We start from the raw sequence: 19741 nt of genomic DNA on the forward strand, positions 1-19741 counted from the left end.
AAGATTCCCGAGAGGAGGAAAGAGCAGTGAGGCACACTCCTCTGTCTGAGAAGGGCTGCTGGCCGCCAGCCACCGCCACGCACTCGTCGTCAATCATTGCTGCTGTTCTCGATCAATCTCCCCAAGAGCAGACGCCCTTTCTTTAAGAATCTGCTTTCTATGGCTACAGGGTCATTTTTCAGCAGCTCTTCACTACAAAGAAAAATAGGAAACTGTGGGCCACGAGGACGGTGACTTTCAAGGAGTAACGTGCAGTGTGGCACCTCCGTCATTCGTCCAGAGAGACAGACGCACCCAGGCCTCCTCGCACAGGCGGGAACCGCGCTTCTGAGTCAGATAGAGAGGGCTTCTCCAGAGCCCAGAACAGAGCGAGCACCTGTGTGTTCACAGGAGACGGACAGCGCGTCTCACCTCCCGCTCCTCGTAACTCACTCCGAGCGAGGTAGCAAGGGGAGGCAGCAGAAACAAGGACGGCTCCAGAAATCAAACTTCCGTCAGCCCATTTCTAATACTTCCCTAAAAAGCTTCACGGAGGCCTGTTGACATGCAGTAAAACGGGCATTCACTTCCTTTCCCCTTCAGGAAAAGTTACAAGGAGTGGCAGAGTGCAGGCCAGATATTATATAATATGGCATAATTTAATGATCAGTTTTCAAAAAAAAAATGGAAAACAGTAAAATACAAAATTATATATATATATACACACATATATATATTTATTTATATATATTATATTTATATATATAAAGACTTTGAAGGCCTGAAGACTTTGTAATGCTTCAGACATCATTCTAAACATCCCCTTCCCATCACACAAGGTCAGGGAACAAACCTGTTGTTTGGCCTTAAGCTAAAGAAAATCAATCTTGCCAAACTGATTTATTAAACTTGCCTAGGAAAAGAAAATGAAGCCTCCAGGATAGAAAAATGGTAATATTTTCCCAAGATGTGTTCAGCTACACAAAATTCTACTGTGAATCCAGTAATTTAAAGTTAATAAAAAGTTAATAAAGGAACAACGGGCTTTTCAAAGGAACAACCCCAAAAAAGCAATCTATCTAATATTTTTTAAGGTGGCCTTTAAATTACAGACCTGTTACCTTATTTAAGATTCCATCTCAATAGATACTTATGTTCTTCTTGACATTCTATAGGCCCATCCTTCTCAGGACAGGCAAACTTTCAGTTATTCCCCTTGCCCACTGTATGCACATTTCTCCTTCACCTTCACAGCCTGACCCTTCTCAGCCATTGTGTGCTAAGTTGAACCGTTCTGACATAACCTCTCAGCAGGGAAATAGTGCTCAGAAATAGTGCTCTGATTGTAGAGAGCCAAGGTGAGAAGGAGCAGTCCACAGACAGACGAACTCCTGACCATGTAAACATGGATGTTTTCTGACCCCTCTTTACTTTAATTAGATCTTTTTGTTTATTTGTTTTGTTTTGTTTTTTTGTGAGGAAGATCAGCCCTGAACTAACATTCATGCCAATCCTCCTCTTTTTGCTGAGGAAGACTGGCCCTGAGCTAACATCCGTGCCGATCTTCCTAAACTTTATATGGGATGCCGCCACAGCATGGCCTGACAAGCAGTGCATCAGTGCGCAGCCGGGATCCGAACCTGGGCCGCCAGCAGCGGAGCACGCGCACGTAACCGTTATGCCATGGGGCTGGCCCCTACTTTAATTAGATCTTGATGGCTTAACACGATTACTGAATGAGCTAGACACGTTCATCCTTGCTGTATAGGACAGACATATATAAATACATCCCTTTGATGACATATGACTTGATTTGCTTCGACTGTCACTAACTACAATGATTTTAATAGATGATTACTTCTATTTAATTATAGTTTTAAAAATCAATGTACAAGGGCCGGCCCGGTGGTGTAGTGGTTAAGTTGGCATGCTCTGTTTTGGTGGCACAGGGTTTGTGGGTTTGGATCCCAGGCGCAGACCTATGCACTGCTCTTCAAGCCATGCTGTGGTGGCATCTCACATACAAAGTAGAGGAAGATGGGCACGGATGTTACCTCAGGACAATCTTCCTCAGCCAAAAGAGGAAGACTGGCAACGGATGTTAGCTCAGAGACAATCCTCCTCACCAAAAAAATCAAAACAAAATCTATGTACAAAGAAACTTCTCTAAAACTAAGTCATATGTCATCATTTTGGCAAGATGCCCAGTCTCTTAACACAGGTGAGGAAGGAGGATAGGAGCTGAAAAGATGCATCGTTTGTATCAGACCTCGAAGCTCCAGAACCAGTGGGTGCTCCAAGACGGCTGGGCCAGGACTTAGCCACGCACAGGGACAGAGGGTTTGGGAAACACTCGTGGCAGAAGGGTGCGCTTTGGAGAAGGTGGCCATATGAGTCTAGAAACTCCCATTCTGATGGACAGCAGAGGGGTCGTATGTTTTTCTGCTCTGTAGGTGACACGAGCATTACTGAGGTAACTATTCCATGCGAGACGCCTCAGTCTCCTGCCTGTTTCTCCCTGCTCTTCCAATAATGGTGCCTGCTACAGACTGCAGGTTTGTGTCCTCCCACGCCCAAAATTCACATGCTGAAGCTCTAACCCCAATGTGATATTTGGAGACGGGGCCTTTGTGAGGTCACTAGGTTCAGATGGGGTCATGAGACTGGGGCCCCCATGATGGGATTAACATCCTTATAAGAAGAGGAAGCTCTGCTGTTGTTTCCTCTCAGGGGAGGACACAGCGGAAAGGCGGCCATCCATATACCAGGAAGTGGGATCTCTCCAGAACCCGACCACGCTGGCACCTGATCGCAGACTTCCAGCCTCCAGAACTGAGACATAACTTGTTGTTTCAGCTCCCAGTCTACAGTGTTCTGTTACAGCAGCCTGAGCTAACAGTCCCCACAGACAAAACCTCAGATCCTAAGATCCATCCACCCCTTTAACCCCAGCTGAATCCCAAGCCTGAGCTGACCTTTCACCTCCTAGAACTCCTGCACGAATTACTGTCTTCAACACCATAGCATTCAATGCATTAACATTGTCATAAGCACAGAAAAAATGTCTGCTGGTGTTACTTCTGTTTCACAGGAATATTCTCTAAGCTCCTCAGGAAATGGCTGGTCTATGTTTCCCACTCCAAGTCTGCACTTCAAAGCCAAAAGCACCAAGGTCAAGCTCGAGGCCATACTCACGTCTAGAGACTCGAGGCAGTACCAGCAGAAGGCATGTTTGCAGTTCTTGCACATCATCTGGGCGCACCCCTCGTCCCGCTCGATGTAGACCTTGCACTTGGGGCAGCGCTTGATGGGCGCGTCGTCCTCCTCCAGCTTGAACGCGGAACTGTGGGAGAAATTCCATCAGGGCTCCGCTCGGAGGGACCCGGCAGAGATGCATCCACATGGGCTACGCCAGAAGCATCAGCCCAACTAAAGCAACCGAGGTCACTTGTTATTAAATGAAATAAAATGAAACCAAAGAAACCGAAACTCTGGACAACAAGCATCAGAAAACTGTGCATCAGCCAGTTTAATTTAGGGAACAAAAGAACAACATCAGGACAGATCTAAATTTAGATCTATATAGACAACCAAAAGAAAATATGGCAAAATGCTCATAATGGAGGTATCTGAGTCATGGGATTACAGCAAAATTTTATGCCCTTATTTATACATTTGTATGCTTTCCAAAGGGTTGTAATAATTTTTCTGTACTTTGCTATTATCATAAAAGTGTTACAAACATACACTAATTGTTTAGCTAGATCTACCTGGCTTGTCCTTACAAAACTGTCTTCTTGAGAAGCCTGCCTAGGCTTGCAGTGGTTAGCATGATGGGCTTTAAGCCTGGGCTGAAGTGCTGGCTCTGCTACAAACTAGGTGTGTAAAAACCTCTCTGAGCCTCAGTCTTCTCACCAGTGTGAGCGTGATAGAAGATTACGTATGAACCAAGCACAGTGCAGTATCAAGCACATGTGAAGTGCCCCATAAACGGTAGCAACAGTTCTATGCTGCTAATAAAAAGACAAAGATAACGCAGATGTTTAGGTATGACTAGGGAAGGAGGTCCATGCCGTGCTGCTAATTTTACAAATACGGCTAAAATAATATGCATGAGAACATCTGAAAGAATAAATTGTAAACTGCTAAGAGAAGTTAGCGTGGACTACGGGGCGCATTTGCTATACTGTTTGAACTCACTGCATCAATTCAGCATCACCAGGATAAAAATGATTTCCCACTGGGTTGAGCAGGCTTTTCAGAACTTAATGCATTTATGACTATACATTCACTAAGTTGAGCAAATTCTGGCATTTTGAGTGCACTCTGGCTGGAGGATCTTCCACGAGCATCATAGTAAACAGAAGGATTAAATACAGTTTCACTTTAGTATGAGTGATCTGATGATTAGCAGTGAACTTGCCATATGATCACACCCACAGGGCTTTCCTGTGCGCATGACTCCTCCACCACGGGGCAATGCTCAGGCTGAACGGGGTCCTGTTTGTCCACCTGTAGGTGACCAGTTAGGAAATGAAGCACACAGGCTCCTAGTTAGGAGCATAGAGTCTTGAGACAGACAAGTCCTAGCTGTGCTATTCATGTATTACCAGCCTTGGTCTCCTCATCCACAGAAATGAGGCTAATTGTATACATCTCAGAGGGGTGTTGTGAGATTAAAAGAGTTTCCGTGGACTGAGGGCACAGGCACAAAATCCCATGCGTATGTGGTGAGCACTCGATAAGTGGCAGCTGTGATTAATACTATCACTGAAAGAGAGTAAACTGTCTCTAGCTCACATTCTTCTCCAATTTAAAAGCAAACTACAGACCAACCTGGCTGCACAGAATGTGATTTGGAATGAACTAGGGTTGCCGCAAGGAGCGAATGAGCTAACAGAGGTGCAAGTGCCTCGAAGGGGACCTGGCACAGGCAGCTCTGCACAAAGGCTACTGTGGTCTCCTTCTCAAATGAACTTGACTTCTGCAAAGAGCCGGAACTCACAGGCACCAATGCCCGTGATTAAGGTTGACCATCAGGTTAGATACCATTGGTTTGGATTGAAAGCCAGGTGTGACATTAAAGTAATGAAACCAATTTTCTCATGTGACTCACAAGCTAATTTTGAAGGAAATGCCATTAACAAGGGCAACATTAATGAAGAGCAGAGAGTGTCTCTCGGGGAGACTTTTCAAAACAGAAACAGTTAAAATATGCAAGTTCTGGTGCACTACCACATGCAGAGAAATGTACATGGTATAGACAACGGTTTTCAAACATTTTCTGGTACCTGACTTATATTTCAAATTATTTTTGGTAACAACTCTTACTATAAACTCAAATTTACAAAGGCAGATAGGAGTCTTTGATGGCTTCTGACAATCTACATGTTCTAATGTCTTTAAGGGGCAGACACAGTGTTCATGAGTGAAGCTAGCCAAGTGGTGGATAAGAATGTGGGTTAAGGGAAGATTTAATTTTTAAAAAATAAATTCTACCATATGAAAATAGCTGAGTGTACTCTCAGTTATAAATGACACCTGACAGTCAGCCTCAGGACCAGGGAGACAAGAGGGAGTAGTGAGGACCGTGGCAAACTAAAGATAGCACAACCCCCCTTCTAAAGAGGGGGCTCTGCTCAGCTCTAGCTGACTGTCAGCAAGTGGGAATGTATGATGATTTAATACACATATACATTGTGAAATGACTGCCGCCCTTGTGCAATGACCTAAATGAGACCAGAAGACCACAGACGAAGAAACACTAAGTCACAGGCTTGAGGAACTCACAATCCTCCATCTTAAGAAGGTTTTATGCCAAAGAAATGTCACAGTTGAGTCCCTCCTCCATCCCACCAGGAGTGGGACACTGGCTCTTTCCCACTCTTGGTTTTCCTGCTTAACAGAATGTAGGAACCCACTCACTCACTTACGGGGCGGGGGGTTCTCTTGTAAACAGACAACCCAACTGCTTCACGAGGGCAAATACTTCAACCTGCTTTCTACTTACAGTCCTGTGTCACTTACCAACGGTGATACATCCTGAGAGATGCATCGTCAGGCCATTTTGTTGTTGTGCAAACATCATAGCATGTCCTTACACAAACCTAGATGGTATAGCCTACTACATACCTAGGCTGCATGGTACTAATCTCACGGGACCACTGTCAAACACGCGGTCCGTCGTTGACAGAAACATCATTATGCAGAAACTGTACTTCCTCCCCACCCTGGAAATCCCGCTCTCCCAATTACGAGTAATCTGACCGTACAAGAAGTATGTTTCTTCTTGCAAAATTAGGAAGCATTGAGACCCTAACTACAAGTGAAGTGATTCACTCTTGCATTTGAGTGTCTACTGTATGCCAAGATCTGGGGTGACAAAGTTCAAGCGAGCACAGGCCGTGACGTGAGGAGCTCAGACTAATGGAAGAATCAGCGACATAAACAGACGAACTAAAACACAATACGGCTGGTGCCATAATCAATGCAGGCATCTCCTGCGGGGACACAGAGGGTGGGGTCAGCAGCCCTGCCCTGGGAACTGGGAAGCTGGACAAAGGAGGGGACCTGAGCCATGTCTTCGAGGGTGACAAGGCGTCTCCAGGGAAAGGAGGAGGGGGGAGAAGGGGCATTCCAGGCACCGGCACAAACACGCAAATGGGAGAAAGAAGGGATGTGTCAGGGACGCCAAGAGGGCCTCCGTGCAGGTCAAGCCCTGAGAGTCGGGGCAGGGACAGAGAATGGGGAGAGAGAGGAAACCAGGGGGCAGCTGGTGACCACAGCTTGCGGTGGATGGTGGGAGTTCCTCTATCAGGAACGTGGTCTCAATGGTGCAGGGCCAACTCTATCCAAGTGGACCATATGCCCATGCAGATTTTGTAGGGGAAAAAAACTGAATATTATCAATTTCTTATGGTTCAACCTACTAAATTCCAAGGCACAGAGAACGATGCTGCATTGTCCACCTGGGCATCCAGCCTGACGGTCCAGCGGGGGACAGGAGGGCAGAAACACTGTAGTGAGTCACTGTATCCTTCCTGACAAGCTCTTTATTTCAGGGAGATGTAGCGGCCTTGGCCTCAGGCACCGGCAACCTGTTTTTGGTCATCCTTCTGGTATTTATAAGCACTGCCCACCCACCCTTGTTCCTGTTCCTGCACCCCTGTTTTGGATCACCTTCAACACAACAGAGTCTTGTAAACACTTCAGGCATCACAGGACTTAAAACCCTTCATAGTAATTAACTGTTCCTGCCTTTGTCTTTCTGGATAGGCAGAGCAGTTTGTGTCCCACGCATCTTTATATCTCCAGGGCCCCGCACAGTGCCTGGCACATAATCACTTGTCACAAATAAACTGTAAACAAACAAACCCAGGTTTGAATGAGACTCAAGAGGAAGAGACTGATGGAGGTGCAGTCGTGTCCCTCCCCCCCCAACCGTGGCACATTTAGGGGGGAAGCACACTTCCTGCTCTTGCTTCTCCCAGCCCTCAGCCCACGCTTCCTGTGGCAGCCTGTGTGGAGGGTACCTGGTCTCCCCGGGAAGGAAGGTGACCGGCATGGTTTCGGGGCAGCCTTGGCCGGGGTGCCAACTGGCTTTGCAGGCGGAGCAGAATTCCATGTCGCAGGCTTTGCACTGCACCAGCTGAGGGGTCTGCAGCCCCACCTCCTGAAGCTGGCACACAGCCTGGCAGGTGGACGCCGGGCACCAAGTCCGACAGGGGTCCAGGAGCACCTCTAGCACAGGGAGACAAAACAGGCAAGTCAAACTCTGCAGGCCAAAGGATCTCGTGGGGCTTCGGACTGAAGGATCACGTCAGTGCATCGCTTCATGTATTTACTGGCGAGAACAATGTCCAGACAATGCAGTCAGATGCAACATGCCCTCATGATCTGGTGCCTGTCTGGCTCTTTCTCCTCCCCTCCAGCCACTCCCCACTTTCAACCCCTCTCCAAATACACTTGGAATACTTTAGGGACCATACTGCCTGCCCAGAACGCCCATGGCCACCCAGGACACCCCTGCTTGCCCTCGAGGCTCGCATGCCACTACATCCCAGAAGCCTTGTTGGACTGCCTGTCTGGGCCCCCGCAGACTGTAGTCTAGGCATTGCTTCTGCTTCCTCGTTTGCTCCCCTAGGACACAGCTTTTCAAGTCAGGGCTGTGTCTTCAGTCTTATAGCCTCACCACCTGGCCAGGGTGAGACACGCAGCAGACACTCAGAAAACGTTTGTTAAGGATGGAAAGAAAAGAGGGAAGGAAGATGGCCGGATTCTTCACATCAAATGGCTCATCCGCCTAAGATCGTCTCCCCCTAGATTTAAATCTAAGCCATGAGCCAACTCCTGTGTGAGACGGCCAGGTTTCCATCCCAAGGGGATCCCATGTTACCAAGAAGCCTGATTTAATGAAATTAGTCAGGAAGTTATTTGGAAAACAGGATTCCCTGAGGCTCCCATTCCTTCATATTCTTCTTCAAAACTCCTGTTTCTTTAAATAATGGGTCCCCAGCTGCCCTTCCTCCTGAGCCTGGTTATTCACTTCATTCACCCCCTCGTCCAGAGCGACATTGGATTCTCCATGCGGGGCAGTGGGAGGGAGAACCTGACAGGAAACCACACGGAATGCAGACCTTCTGCCAAAAAGCCATCGGAGGTCAAAGGATTCCAGATCTATTTTCAAAGGCCTTCAAGCAGGCCACTGATTTCTAAGCTCTGCAGCTGGGCTGCTCTTGGGAAGCTGTCCCAGACAACTGAACTTCCCGGGAAACTTGGAAGGCAATGGAATTGCAAGGTTCTCCACCGTGTGACCCACCGACAGCCAGGGAAGATTCAGTACACCCGCATCGAAAACATGATCGGTGCTCACTGGGGATGCACTACAGGCTGCGGGCTGTACGCGGGCCCAGGCCTCACCTAACAGGCTTCCACAGCACACACCGGTATTTGCCACGTCCCCCAGTTAAATGGGGAGGCAGATTCAGCCCCCCAGGAGTAAGCCTGCATCAGGTACAACCTGAAAACCATCCAGGGCGGGCCAACTTCTCTGTAAAGGAGCAGACAGTGAGTATTTTAGTCTTTGAGGCCCATGTGGTCTCTGTCCAACTACTCAGCTCTGCTGCTGTAGCACAAAATCAGCCATGTTGATCTGTAAATGAGTGTTGCGATAAAACTTTATTTACAACCCCAGGCCCAGGTTGGCCAACGTGGCCCACTGGCCATGGTTGGCTGACTCTTGTTCTAATCTAACTCCTTGCCTCTGCTTTGTTTTTTTTTTTAAGGGAGGTTAATCAATGACACAAAACAAACAAATTGGTAGGTCTGGCAGAAGATTAGAACGACTTGATAATATAAAGGAACTGTGGAATTCAGAAAACGTGCCTCTTTTTAACTGATCTTCATTATAGTAATGTGAAATCTTCATGATGCTCCTAATAGTGAGTGAATGAGTAAAATTAGCTCTTGTACTTAGTTGAGAGTTTCAGTGTTTGCTCTTCTAAGAATGTTTCTGGCTGTCAGATCTGAGGAGGTGGCTTTGTGGGAAAATGCAGCCAATGCCTCTGGGGCCTATGGGTGGGGCAGCTGCCTGCTGCTCCCCTGAGCTGAGGGGAAAGGAGAAAGAAGGAAGAGGGATGCAGGAGCTGGCCTGGGGCAGTGAGTGCTTCCTGGAGGTCTGGGAAGACCTCAGGGTACAGAGGCCGCTCCCACGGGTCCTGCTCAGGAACTGGAAGCTGTGCAGTTCACCTCGCTGCCCTCTCCCTCCTCGATCTGATTCACCCCCTTGAGAATTTCTCTACACAGCTCTCTGCCTTCCGTGCTAGTGTGTGAAGTGCGTGGGCCCAGCTGTGCCCCGACTAGATCACGGGGTCCCTTGGGTACACAGCACCTGAGGAAGGGCACTGCAGGACGTGGGCGCTCAGCAAGCGCAACCCCACAGGACACGTGGAGAAACCCTCAGCCTGTCCTGCTTTCTTTCCAACTTGACACTGGCTAGTGCTGGTCTGCCTGAGAGCCTAAGGGACATTGCTGTCCAATTTAGGCCCTTCCGGTCCCACTGCTCTCCCTGCCCTTTATTCTGCTCTGAGGAGCCTGTGACATCAGGAAGGGGCTGGCTTCCCCAAGCCGGCTGTGTCTCTTCAAGCATATCTCTGCTGCATGCCACCTTCCGCTCATTTTCCTGCACAGCTACGGGCTGCGTCTTCGTGAAAGGCCCACTAATTGTATTACGGAGTGCAGGGCAGAGGAGACATAGTTAAGCTTTCCAGGGTAATGACTTAAATTTTTTGACCTTTGTCCTCATGGAGCTGTGACATGGCACTGCCTGTCCCCATGGGGAGAGATTCCCTATTGGAGAGATAAAGGGCAAATAAAAATCTGTCCAATTTGCTGACTGGAAACACCCTCCAGTGCTGCCAGGGCACATCAAACCCTGTGAACGGCCCCAGGCTTTTCTCTTGGACTTCTATTAATATTCTACATCATCACTCCACTTCGAGTTCTGCCAGCTGGGTGTACAAGATGGGAGTCAACCAATAAGAAAATCCACACTAGGGCAATATCAGAGTTTTTGTTTTCTGGATGTGTATATGCACACATATCTATGTCTATCTATCTATCACATATATATCTAATTATATACATTAGGTACATTATATCTAACATTTTATATACACAAATACAAGTATATATTTTCAAAAAAGGCAAGCAGTATATTTTCTGGCACTCTAGAAGAAACTAACCTTAACTCCCATCTCCCAAAGATGTATTAGTATTAGATTAATGAAGCAGGGCCCTAAGAGCTCAACTTATCAAAAAGCCCAAGCCTTTTTAAAAAGTGCTTTTTTTGTTTTAAACACTGTTTTGCACGCTGTGAAGGGCAATGCGCTCAGCGTTGCCTCACATCCTGGCACTGGCTCTTCTTACACTGGCGGCTGGGCTGGTGCACTGGCTACACACCGTGGCAGCAGGTTCCGTCCTGTCCGGAGGAGGCGTAATTGTCAGCAGTCCTTGCCTGTGGTCAGGTTCATGACTGATGGGTAAGCCCAGCAAGCTATTTAATCTCTCTGAGCTTCACTTTCCTTTAAAAAAACGACTCCATACAGGACAAGACCTGACTTAGCATTCACTGGACCTGCACTCTGCTGTCGGCAGGACAAAGAACCGGGGAAGCCGCAGGCCCTGCCCCTGGGTGGCAGGAGCCTCAGGAGAGATGGACATGAAAACAACAGCAGCAGCCTGGCGCCGTCGGTGCTCAAACAGGAGCATGGGTGTGTGCAGTGGGCACGCAAGTGAGGGTGAAGGACCTCTCCCTGGAAAGCCTATCCTGCTCAGCCTTTAGAGTATTCCGGTTGGGAGAGTGGGTGCTCCCAAAGAAAACAAGTCCCACAGCCTCCTTCCTGGCTGCCTGCTTGCCAAAGACCCAGCTAGAGGGTGGGGAAGTTTAAATTAAAATCCAAGCTGTTATATCAGATGAGACGCTCTAAGACCAAATGGAGACATCGTTTGCAACTTAAACTAACCACAGGACTTTGGGTAATAAATGTTTTCAGAAAATCATGGAACTGATTTTCTTCTGAGTTTTCTTCTAGAGCATCCTCTCTGACTACATTTCAAAGGGACAGAACAAGTCAAAACTTGCTTTCTGATCATATCTCAAAACATGGTCAATGTACTGGCTATAATCAATAGCTATATTTTAGCTCTAACATTTTAACATTTCATTCAGACAGGTCTTTGGTCATATTAAGTCTATGTTGTGTTTTTTCTTGCTTTTAACAAAATGTTAGTAAAGGTTTTAAAGTGATAGGTTTAAGAGAATTTTTAACCTAAGTCAAATTGGCTTCCTTTTTATGAAAAGAAAAAAAAAAAATCTTTGACTAAGCCAAAGAACTGAAGAAATAACAACAGTTAAAATCATTAGGTAGGAAAATTTACCCAGCTGCATTTTTAAATTAAATTCAACGTCATGGAAAGTTCATTTTCTTAAAACTCAAATAACCGCCAGTTTCTGTCAAGATTCTCTCTGGAAAATGTTTTCAGAAGAGGCTGAAGGTCTCCGAAATCCAAATTAATCAATTTTATAGCTCCACATACTGACTTTTGTATCACATAGCATTATATTTAAGCCATAAACTGCCCCAAAGCAAATGATATATGCCATTTAAATAAACAAGCTCTTGCAAACAAATTTCAATGTCATCAAAATTCCTGTTTGATTTTTTTAAGTTGGCCACACATCGCCTTTTTTTTTTTTTTTTTTTTGAGACGCAAGCCTCAAGAGGAAATACAGCTATCTTTACCATTTCTTTAAAAAAAAAAACAACAAAAAAGAAAACTTTCTGCATTCAGCTAAACCAGGATTCTCTCAATACTTTCCTCTGGTCTATTTTGCATTCCATTCCCATCTTGATGGTGTTTTCCTGGAAGCATGAAGCCCAGGGCTGCCTCTCAGTAACAAATGCCTGATGTAGACAGGGTCCTGAGAACCAGTCCGGGAAGAGGGGAGAGTAGACTTCAGTGATTACAAACCGAGACGAAAATTCTGGAATGTGGATGCGGCATCTTCACAATAAAGTTTTGCATAAGGAGCATCATCTACACATGTCTGTTAATCTGCTCATTTTCAGATGAGCCCAATGTCCAGAACATATATCAAAACGAGGCCAAACGCAATCCACAGACTCTTTAAAATATCATGTTATGATCCTGGTGTACTTCAGAGAGCAAAGATAAACACCTGTCCTGGATGTTCAACATGTTTTAATGCTTTGCTATGCCATCTAGAAAATGATGTTAATTCTGCTCTGGGCACACTCCGCGCCGTGCTCCTGGAGAACCCCGGAGTCTGCGACAGGCCCGGCTCCAGCCAGGAGGGCTGTGCGGGCACTGCAGGAGGAGGTGGTCCACATTGCGCCCCACCGCCCACTAGAGATGGAAATCAGGGCAAGTCAGTTCGCCTCCGGGCGTCTCAGGTTAATGGACAATGACAACCTTGCACGGCTGTTGTGACACTTAGTGAGATAAGGGATTTAATTATTCACCGGGCACTGACTAGTCTAGGCCTGCAGAGGGTGGACAGTGAGTGCAAACGGACAAGCTACACTCTGCTGTCAGGACAGGGATCATCACCATCAATTCTATGCTTAGCTCAGGAATTCCTTCCACGCCTTTGTATCTTTTAAATTCCACACAGGTCTAAGAGTTTAGTCCTCAAACCGTTAGGCCTTAACCTGGCTGAAGAATTATGCCCCATGAGGGTCACATCTCTTTACACCACCCCTATAAGCCCAGACCCCCACAAACAAGTTGTGCTTCATGAATCCTTCCTGCTACCACAGAGATCCCCAACAAAGGCTTCCAACTGCGAGCCCTTCAGAGAATTCAAAATGACAGTTGAATTTCAGAAGTCTAATTGACATCGACTTTTTCACTTCTATTGTAGCCAAATGACGTACAGTCCTTTCTACCAAAAGCGCTCCCCGAGAATTACCCGGGTTCTGTCATAGGAACGTAACCAGCTAATATAACAGGGCACCTACCTCTTTCAAATTGTAGCTTTTTATATCTTTGCATAATTTCAGCCGCAACCATGCACTCAATCTAAGGGGAAAAAAATACACATAAGTATAACAGACTGAGGGCTAGAATACAATGCAAAGTCAGCCTAAACAGAATCCACGGTGCCCTGACAAGCTAAGCAGGGCATCCTCGTACACGTTAAAAAACCAGATTCGTTCAGTTGTACGTGCCTCGTTCTCCTGCAGGCGGCCCTGTTTGGGGCAGGCAGCATCAGGGCAGCTGATTGCAGTTTCTAACCCTTCTTTGATCAAGAGCTCCACATACTGTTTCAGGCACTGAAAAAAAACAGAGAAGTATCTGTAAACATCTTTACTTCCTTCAGGCTGAAGGGGCAGTGATGCATAAAAAATGACGAGCCAAGCACATCAATCCATTACGGTTTTGTATCTTCACGGTGCAGCCCACAGCAACCACCAAATGAGAGGTTTTCTTCACTCAACAAATTCTTTTGGGGTGCCCCTTCTGTGCCAGGGAGTGTGTGCCGGGTCACAGAATGAAGGCTGTGGGTTGGATCCCTGTGTACAACCTCAGCAAACACAAAGCCAGTATGTCTAGAAGTGAGGGAGGTCAGGAAGTCGTATTTCTCAAAGACATAGTAGACACCAGGCACTGTACTCAAGCCTTTAAATTCCATTGTTGCGTATACTCCTTAGAACATTCTTACAAGAAAGATACGACTGTTCTACCTTTCAGATGTGACATCTGAGTCACCAAAGAAGCAAGGCGGAGCCGGATTCAAACCCAGCCTCACTCGACGCTAAAAGGCCCCTGCACTCCCCGCTGAGAACCCACGTACAGCTGCCCATCCTCCCTCACCAACACCTCGCCTCACCCACCCAGCAGTTCCTTCTACAGCCTCACCCACTGGGAAGACTGCTGAACATCTGACAAAAGTCCAAAAGATCAAGGGAGGCCACGGAGCCGAGTTCCTGTCAAAGGTGACGAGGCTTTCACAGGAGCAACATACCCTTGCTCTAATAGTCTACTAGTCTCAGAAAGCCAGTGCTTCCCTGAAAGGCACATTATAAACAATTAGAAGGAAAGACATGGCCTTCCCCAGGTCAGCTCATTACCAAATGTGACTAGAGATGAAAACTCTGAAGACTTACCTAGGAACTCAAAGAGCACATGAAACCGGGGCCATTAAGTGAAGGGAAAACAATGGGAACCATCTCAACAGCGTCCCCAAACCAACCTTTAGTCACAGCCCCAGTACAATATTTGGGGTTCACAATACTAACACTATTATACTATTATAATAACACTATTAAATATAATAGCAATTCCTCAAGAAAAGCCCATAAGCTCTGTTTCCTGAGCCTCTACCTCTGCCCAAAACATATACTCCATGTCATTCTCAGAATCCATGGTTTTTGTCAATGCATGGGCCTAAAGTGAGATCCAGCTGCAAGTCCTACTAGTTCTATGCCTAGAACAAGTCTGTTAGTCTCTACCAGCCTCATTTTCCCAATCTGCAGTTTGGGGTGATTTAACCCATCTCATAGCGGAGTTGTAAGAATTTTATGCAAGAGAAAGAGTCTAGAATACTCCATGGAATACAGTGCATGCTCAATATATAAATATAATTTGATCTAAATGGGTAATTCTCCCCATTCTAGCAAACCAGAATATTTCATCCATTAAAGACACTAGATAGCAATTTCTTTAAAAAGTACAAATCAAGGTAATCCTCAAAAAGAGCCATTTCCCACAGCTTTTCTCAAGAGCACTAAACTGAATGCTGAGACATCACATGTCAATTGCAATGATGGTGCCTGTGAGACGAGACCCCTGCATGGCAGGCTGTATTCCTTTGTCCTGCCTGACTCCTGGTGCTTGCAGAGGCCCTGAACTTAGATTACTCACAGATCATCCACATTTCACCAACCCAATGACTATGAGAGAGTTCTCAGGGTACCGAGCATGGAAAAGCCCAGTCTTGGAGCTCCACTTGAGGCATGAGATGGGAGAAGTTTCTGAGGTAAACTCATCAAAACCAACACACAGGCCTCCCCAGAACAAGGGAGGGCAGAAGATGAGGAGGAGGGGGAGTCACACGGAGCCTCCGTCAGGCCTGCACCCCCGCTCCGGCAGCACCAGCTGACCTGTCTGGAAAGATAGCGCTGTGGCTCAGCAGTGTGCAGCCCTTGCAACAATGGTCTTTTTCCACTTGGGAGGCCACTGGAATGTCCTGCTTATGGCTAGGTGCAACATGAGGAGGCTTTGCAGCCAGACCTTCTAGGTAGAAGCCATGGACCGGTGACTTGATGGGCCACAGATCCCATGGCCATAAAACTGTCTCACTGGGCTTTTGTGACAGGAAGAAAGAAACTATATAAAAGTGCCCAGCACAGTTCCCAGGACACAACACCAGCTAATAAACAGTGACTGCTTTTATCCGTGTTTGTCTATCCATGTGATACACTTTTTACAGCCACAGCGTAAAAAAAGCAAAACTTTAGCAACAAGATCATTATTTTATTTTCTGTAATTAAGTTTGTCTAAAGTGGGTCTCTGGAGGACTCTGGAATGCCATAAACTGATAAAATGCTGAAAACTCTCACAATATTGTGCAGAACAGTACATAATGAGACAGGGTTTATTCCAAGAAGCAAAATACAACAATTAAAGCTGGTGTGAAAAACATACCCGGGGGACATCTACGGCTCTAAACATCGTTGTTCGAGAACTTGCCATTGACAACAAGTAGTGCGTCACGTCTGGCCGAAAGCTACCCAAGAGCGAACACTCTATGCCGTGAGAACGCATCTGCGCAATCTGCAAGATGACTATGTTCTGGGAGGATCAGTTTGTTTACTATGTAAAGAGAGATGAGGATCCAAGTGTCTGACCACGCATCCATCGAAAACAAGCCCAGTCTTCTTCCAGATATAAAGTGGGTCATGACTCACGAGCTATGTTTTTCAATCTAATAGCAAAAAGATGTCTTGAAATGAGCACAAGAAAAAAAAAAAGGGCTAACAGAGAAACTTCTGTAAAAATGAACATGCAGTACAAAAGCAGACACTGATGTTTTTTCCTACTATTGTATTAATGATAGCTATCAGTAATCAAATGTCTTCAAAGGCTCTACGTTAATCACTTTACGTATGTTAGCCCACAAACAATATGCAAGAATCACAAGAGGAGGCATCACTCCCATTTTATAGACGAGAAAACAAAGGCTCAGGGAAGTTGAGGATGGGTCCAAAGTCATATTCTATAAGCAGAGGAGCCACGACTCAAACCCACCTGTGCCTGACTCCAAAATGGTGGGTTTTTGTTTTTGTTTTCTTAATTTCTTGTCTTTTCCTCCTCAATTAAGAACTCCTCATGAGCAATCATTTATTAAGTATTTTCTGTTCCCTCATAAGCTTTCTCTTAGAACAAAGAATTACACGTTCATGACGCTTGGATGCAAAGATCATCCAAGGCAACAGGGCCCTCAGGGCCGCTGTGGAAAAAGATGCACAGACCATTTCTGCAGATCGTTACGATATGCTGTGCTCAGTGCCCCAGTGGGAAGGACAGACCGCTGCAGGGGTCCCCCCTTGGGTGGTCAGGAAGGCTTCCCACAGATGAAAAGCTGGCCCGAGGGACAACGACAACCCAGGAAAAGGGGCAACAGCTGCACAAAAGGCAGAAGGACGGAGGGAGGTGTCAAGAGCCACAGAATGTTCCAAGCATTTCATTTTCCATTTTGTCTTCCAACTCTCCGAAACCCTGGTCCAAAGATGAGGAGGCGGCAATGCTGACTTGCTAGGATACCTCCGTTGTGTCAGACATTTCCTGCCAAGGAGAAGTGGGTCACAGAGCCATATCTGCCTTTCCTAAAACCTCAGCAAATCTGAATTTTGTTTTCTCACTTGAAGGCCTGTGGCTACTGATGATCCCAACGGTAGGAGAAAACTCCCAGAAACTGTGCTCAAAGGTGCCTGAGGAGCATTATCAGGGATCCCTGTTTATGAATATCACATGGAGGCAGATCCAAACAACTACGGTGGCACCCCGTGAATAGTGTTTCAAGTGCAAGGACGCTGCAGTCACGCGCTGGGGTTTGAATCCCAGCTCACCCACTTATCAGCTGCGTGACTTGAGCAAGGAACTTCACCTCTCTGAGCCTCTGTTTCCCCATAATGTGGGATGAGATAAGGCCAGCAGACAAAATTGATCACTCGACAGCTCTGGCGCCCCAGAGACAGCAGTGCTCCGGGATAGTACTGACATACTCACAAGCGTATTGCTCAGTGTTTCTACAGCCATCAGTAATCAGTGATCTGTTGTTATTTCTCCTTTACTAGACGGCAGGGTCTTTGAAAGCAAGAACTGTCTATTATTTATCTTTCTAGACCCTGTGCCTAACTGAGTGCCGGTAAATAGCAAGGGATGAATCAATGCCACACAGATAGATAGACAGATGGCCACAGCTGGGTAGATGAGCGGAACATACAGAGTAACCAGACACCCACCAAGAGACATCCTCTGCATCTCGGCAGAGGAACTGGAGACCTGAGGGAGAAGATGTGCTGACCACACACCCCTGCCGCAGAGCGGCTGAACTGGCAACCCTGGTCCTCTCCACAGGCGGGAAGGCCGAGCCACTCTTGGTGGAGCTGTCATCAAGGAGGCTGGAGCCACAACCCCAGCACAGCATTATGAGGACGCCTTCTGCAAATCCCCCAGAGACTCTGCCGAGTGGCCTGGAAACCTGAAGCAAACCGCCCAGCAGGATCCACAGTGTATATTCTGGCAGTGATCCTCTTTCCTCAAGGCTGAAGGAATGTAACTTGACTCAAAGCAAGAAAGTCCAAAATACAGAGGTTGCTTTTGTAAAATACCTGGAATAAAAAGAAAATCCAGACTTTCTACCAAAAAAAATGCTCTCATCTACACGTACTCTCTGCTCTCTGCTCTTGCCAAATCATCAGATCCCCGGTCTCCTAAACAAACATGCCCATGCTCTCTGACTGCCACGGCTTTGCTGAAGGTCAAGTGTGGTCTAGAGGAGAGAGGTGGCCTCCACAGTCAGCTGTGCTCGAGTTAACATCACTCGACCCCATTGTTACCTCGGGCCTTTCTCTTAAGGTCTCTAAGACTCGGTTCCCTCAGCTACAGAACAAGGATAATGACCTACCTTGCAGACAGTAACATTGTTGGAAGGATTAAATTGGACCCACACAAAATAGGGCCTCAACAGTACTAGTTCCCTTGACTCTTGACCCTCTCCCTCACGCTCCAGCCTTATTCTATCATGTGGAAGTTCCACCATCAAAGACCCTTCCAGCCCACTAGTCAAAACTGAGGTGGCCACCGTCACCTGCTTGGGCAGACACCACACGCTTTCCATGGGGTCCCAGCACCGCAGCCTTGTATCGCGACCGCCACTTCAAGTATTAGCGCACAGCTGATCTCCACGCATGGACAGGACAGAGGTGATGACTTTTATTTCCCTCTGTAGCCCTCAACTGTCCTCACACAGGGGCTTGTGATAATAGATGCTCAGTAAAGATGTGGATTGAGATATCGCGTTAAACACTCTCTTCCAAGAACACCAAGTCGGAAGTCGTCAGCTGTGAGTTTGTCACTTATTTGCGATTTTAGGTCAATCCAGCCCTTAAGCACTCAGTACCTGCTTTTGGTGAGAGTGCATGCTGGGAGCTGTGACTGAGGCCGGGAAGACCTGGGAGGGCCCTCGCTTCACAACAACCAACAAAGAGAGAGATAAGCCAGCTGGGGGTTAAGTAAGATGAGCACTGGATAAGGATGCTGCTTACTGAATGTCGTTATACAAAGAAGAAATTATCCATTCCAGTGCTGGGTCCACCCAAGGTAAAGAAACATCAGGAGACCAGGTGCTGGCTTGATGACAATCAGTATGTCAAAAAACAGAGACTCCGGTGCTAGGAGGATTGTAGGAAGCACGTAGGGAGAGATGAGATAGGGGAGTCACCAGGGCCCTGCTGAGCAGTGGGGTTCATTTGGGGGCACAGTGAGAGTCATCCCAGTGTCTCTGGAGTAGATTTGCATCACCCAAAGGCTGCTTCATAAGAACCCAGTCTCAGCAGCGTGAGGATGAACCTGGCCAGGGTAGGCAGACCAGTGAGACAGTTCAGGCCAAAGATTCCCAGTCTGGGCAGTCTCGCCCTGGCTTTGGGGAAGTGGTGGTGACGGCAGCTCATGG

General features: G+C 46.9%; 1 protein-coding gene across 2 annotated transcripts in view; it reads right to left on the minus strand.

The window, feature by feature from the left end:
• Positions 1-19741, minus strand: part of RNF144A (ring finger protein 144A) — a 121687-nt gene that overhangs the window by 17851 nt on the left and 84095 nt on the right. For both annotated transcript variants that reach the window (XM_087437193.1, XM_004436446.3), the window contains exons 3-6: positions 13731-13835; positions 13521-13581; positions 7512-7719; positions 3175-3322 (exon numbers count right to left, since the gene is read on the minus strand). In XM_087437193.1, coding sequence (XP_087293319.1) covers positions 3175-3322; positions 7512-7719; positions 13521-13581; positions 13731-13835 — 522 coding nt within the window. The remainder of the gene's footprint in view (positions 1-3174; positions 3323-7511; positions 7720-13520; positions 13582-13730; positions 13836-19741) is intronic.

Source organism: Ceratotherium simum, chromosome 11 (genome assembly GCF_057802395.1).
Source record: "Ceratotherium simum simum isolate JZ-2026a chromosome 11, ASM5780239v1, whole genome shotgun sequence".
Taxonomy (NCBI): Eukaryota; Metazoa; Chordata; class Mammalia; order Perissodactyla; family Rhinocerotidae; genus Ceratotherium; species Ceratotherium simum.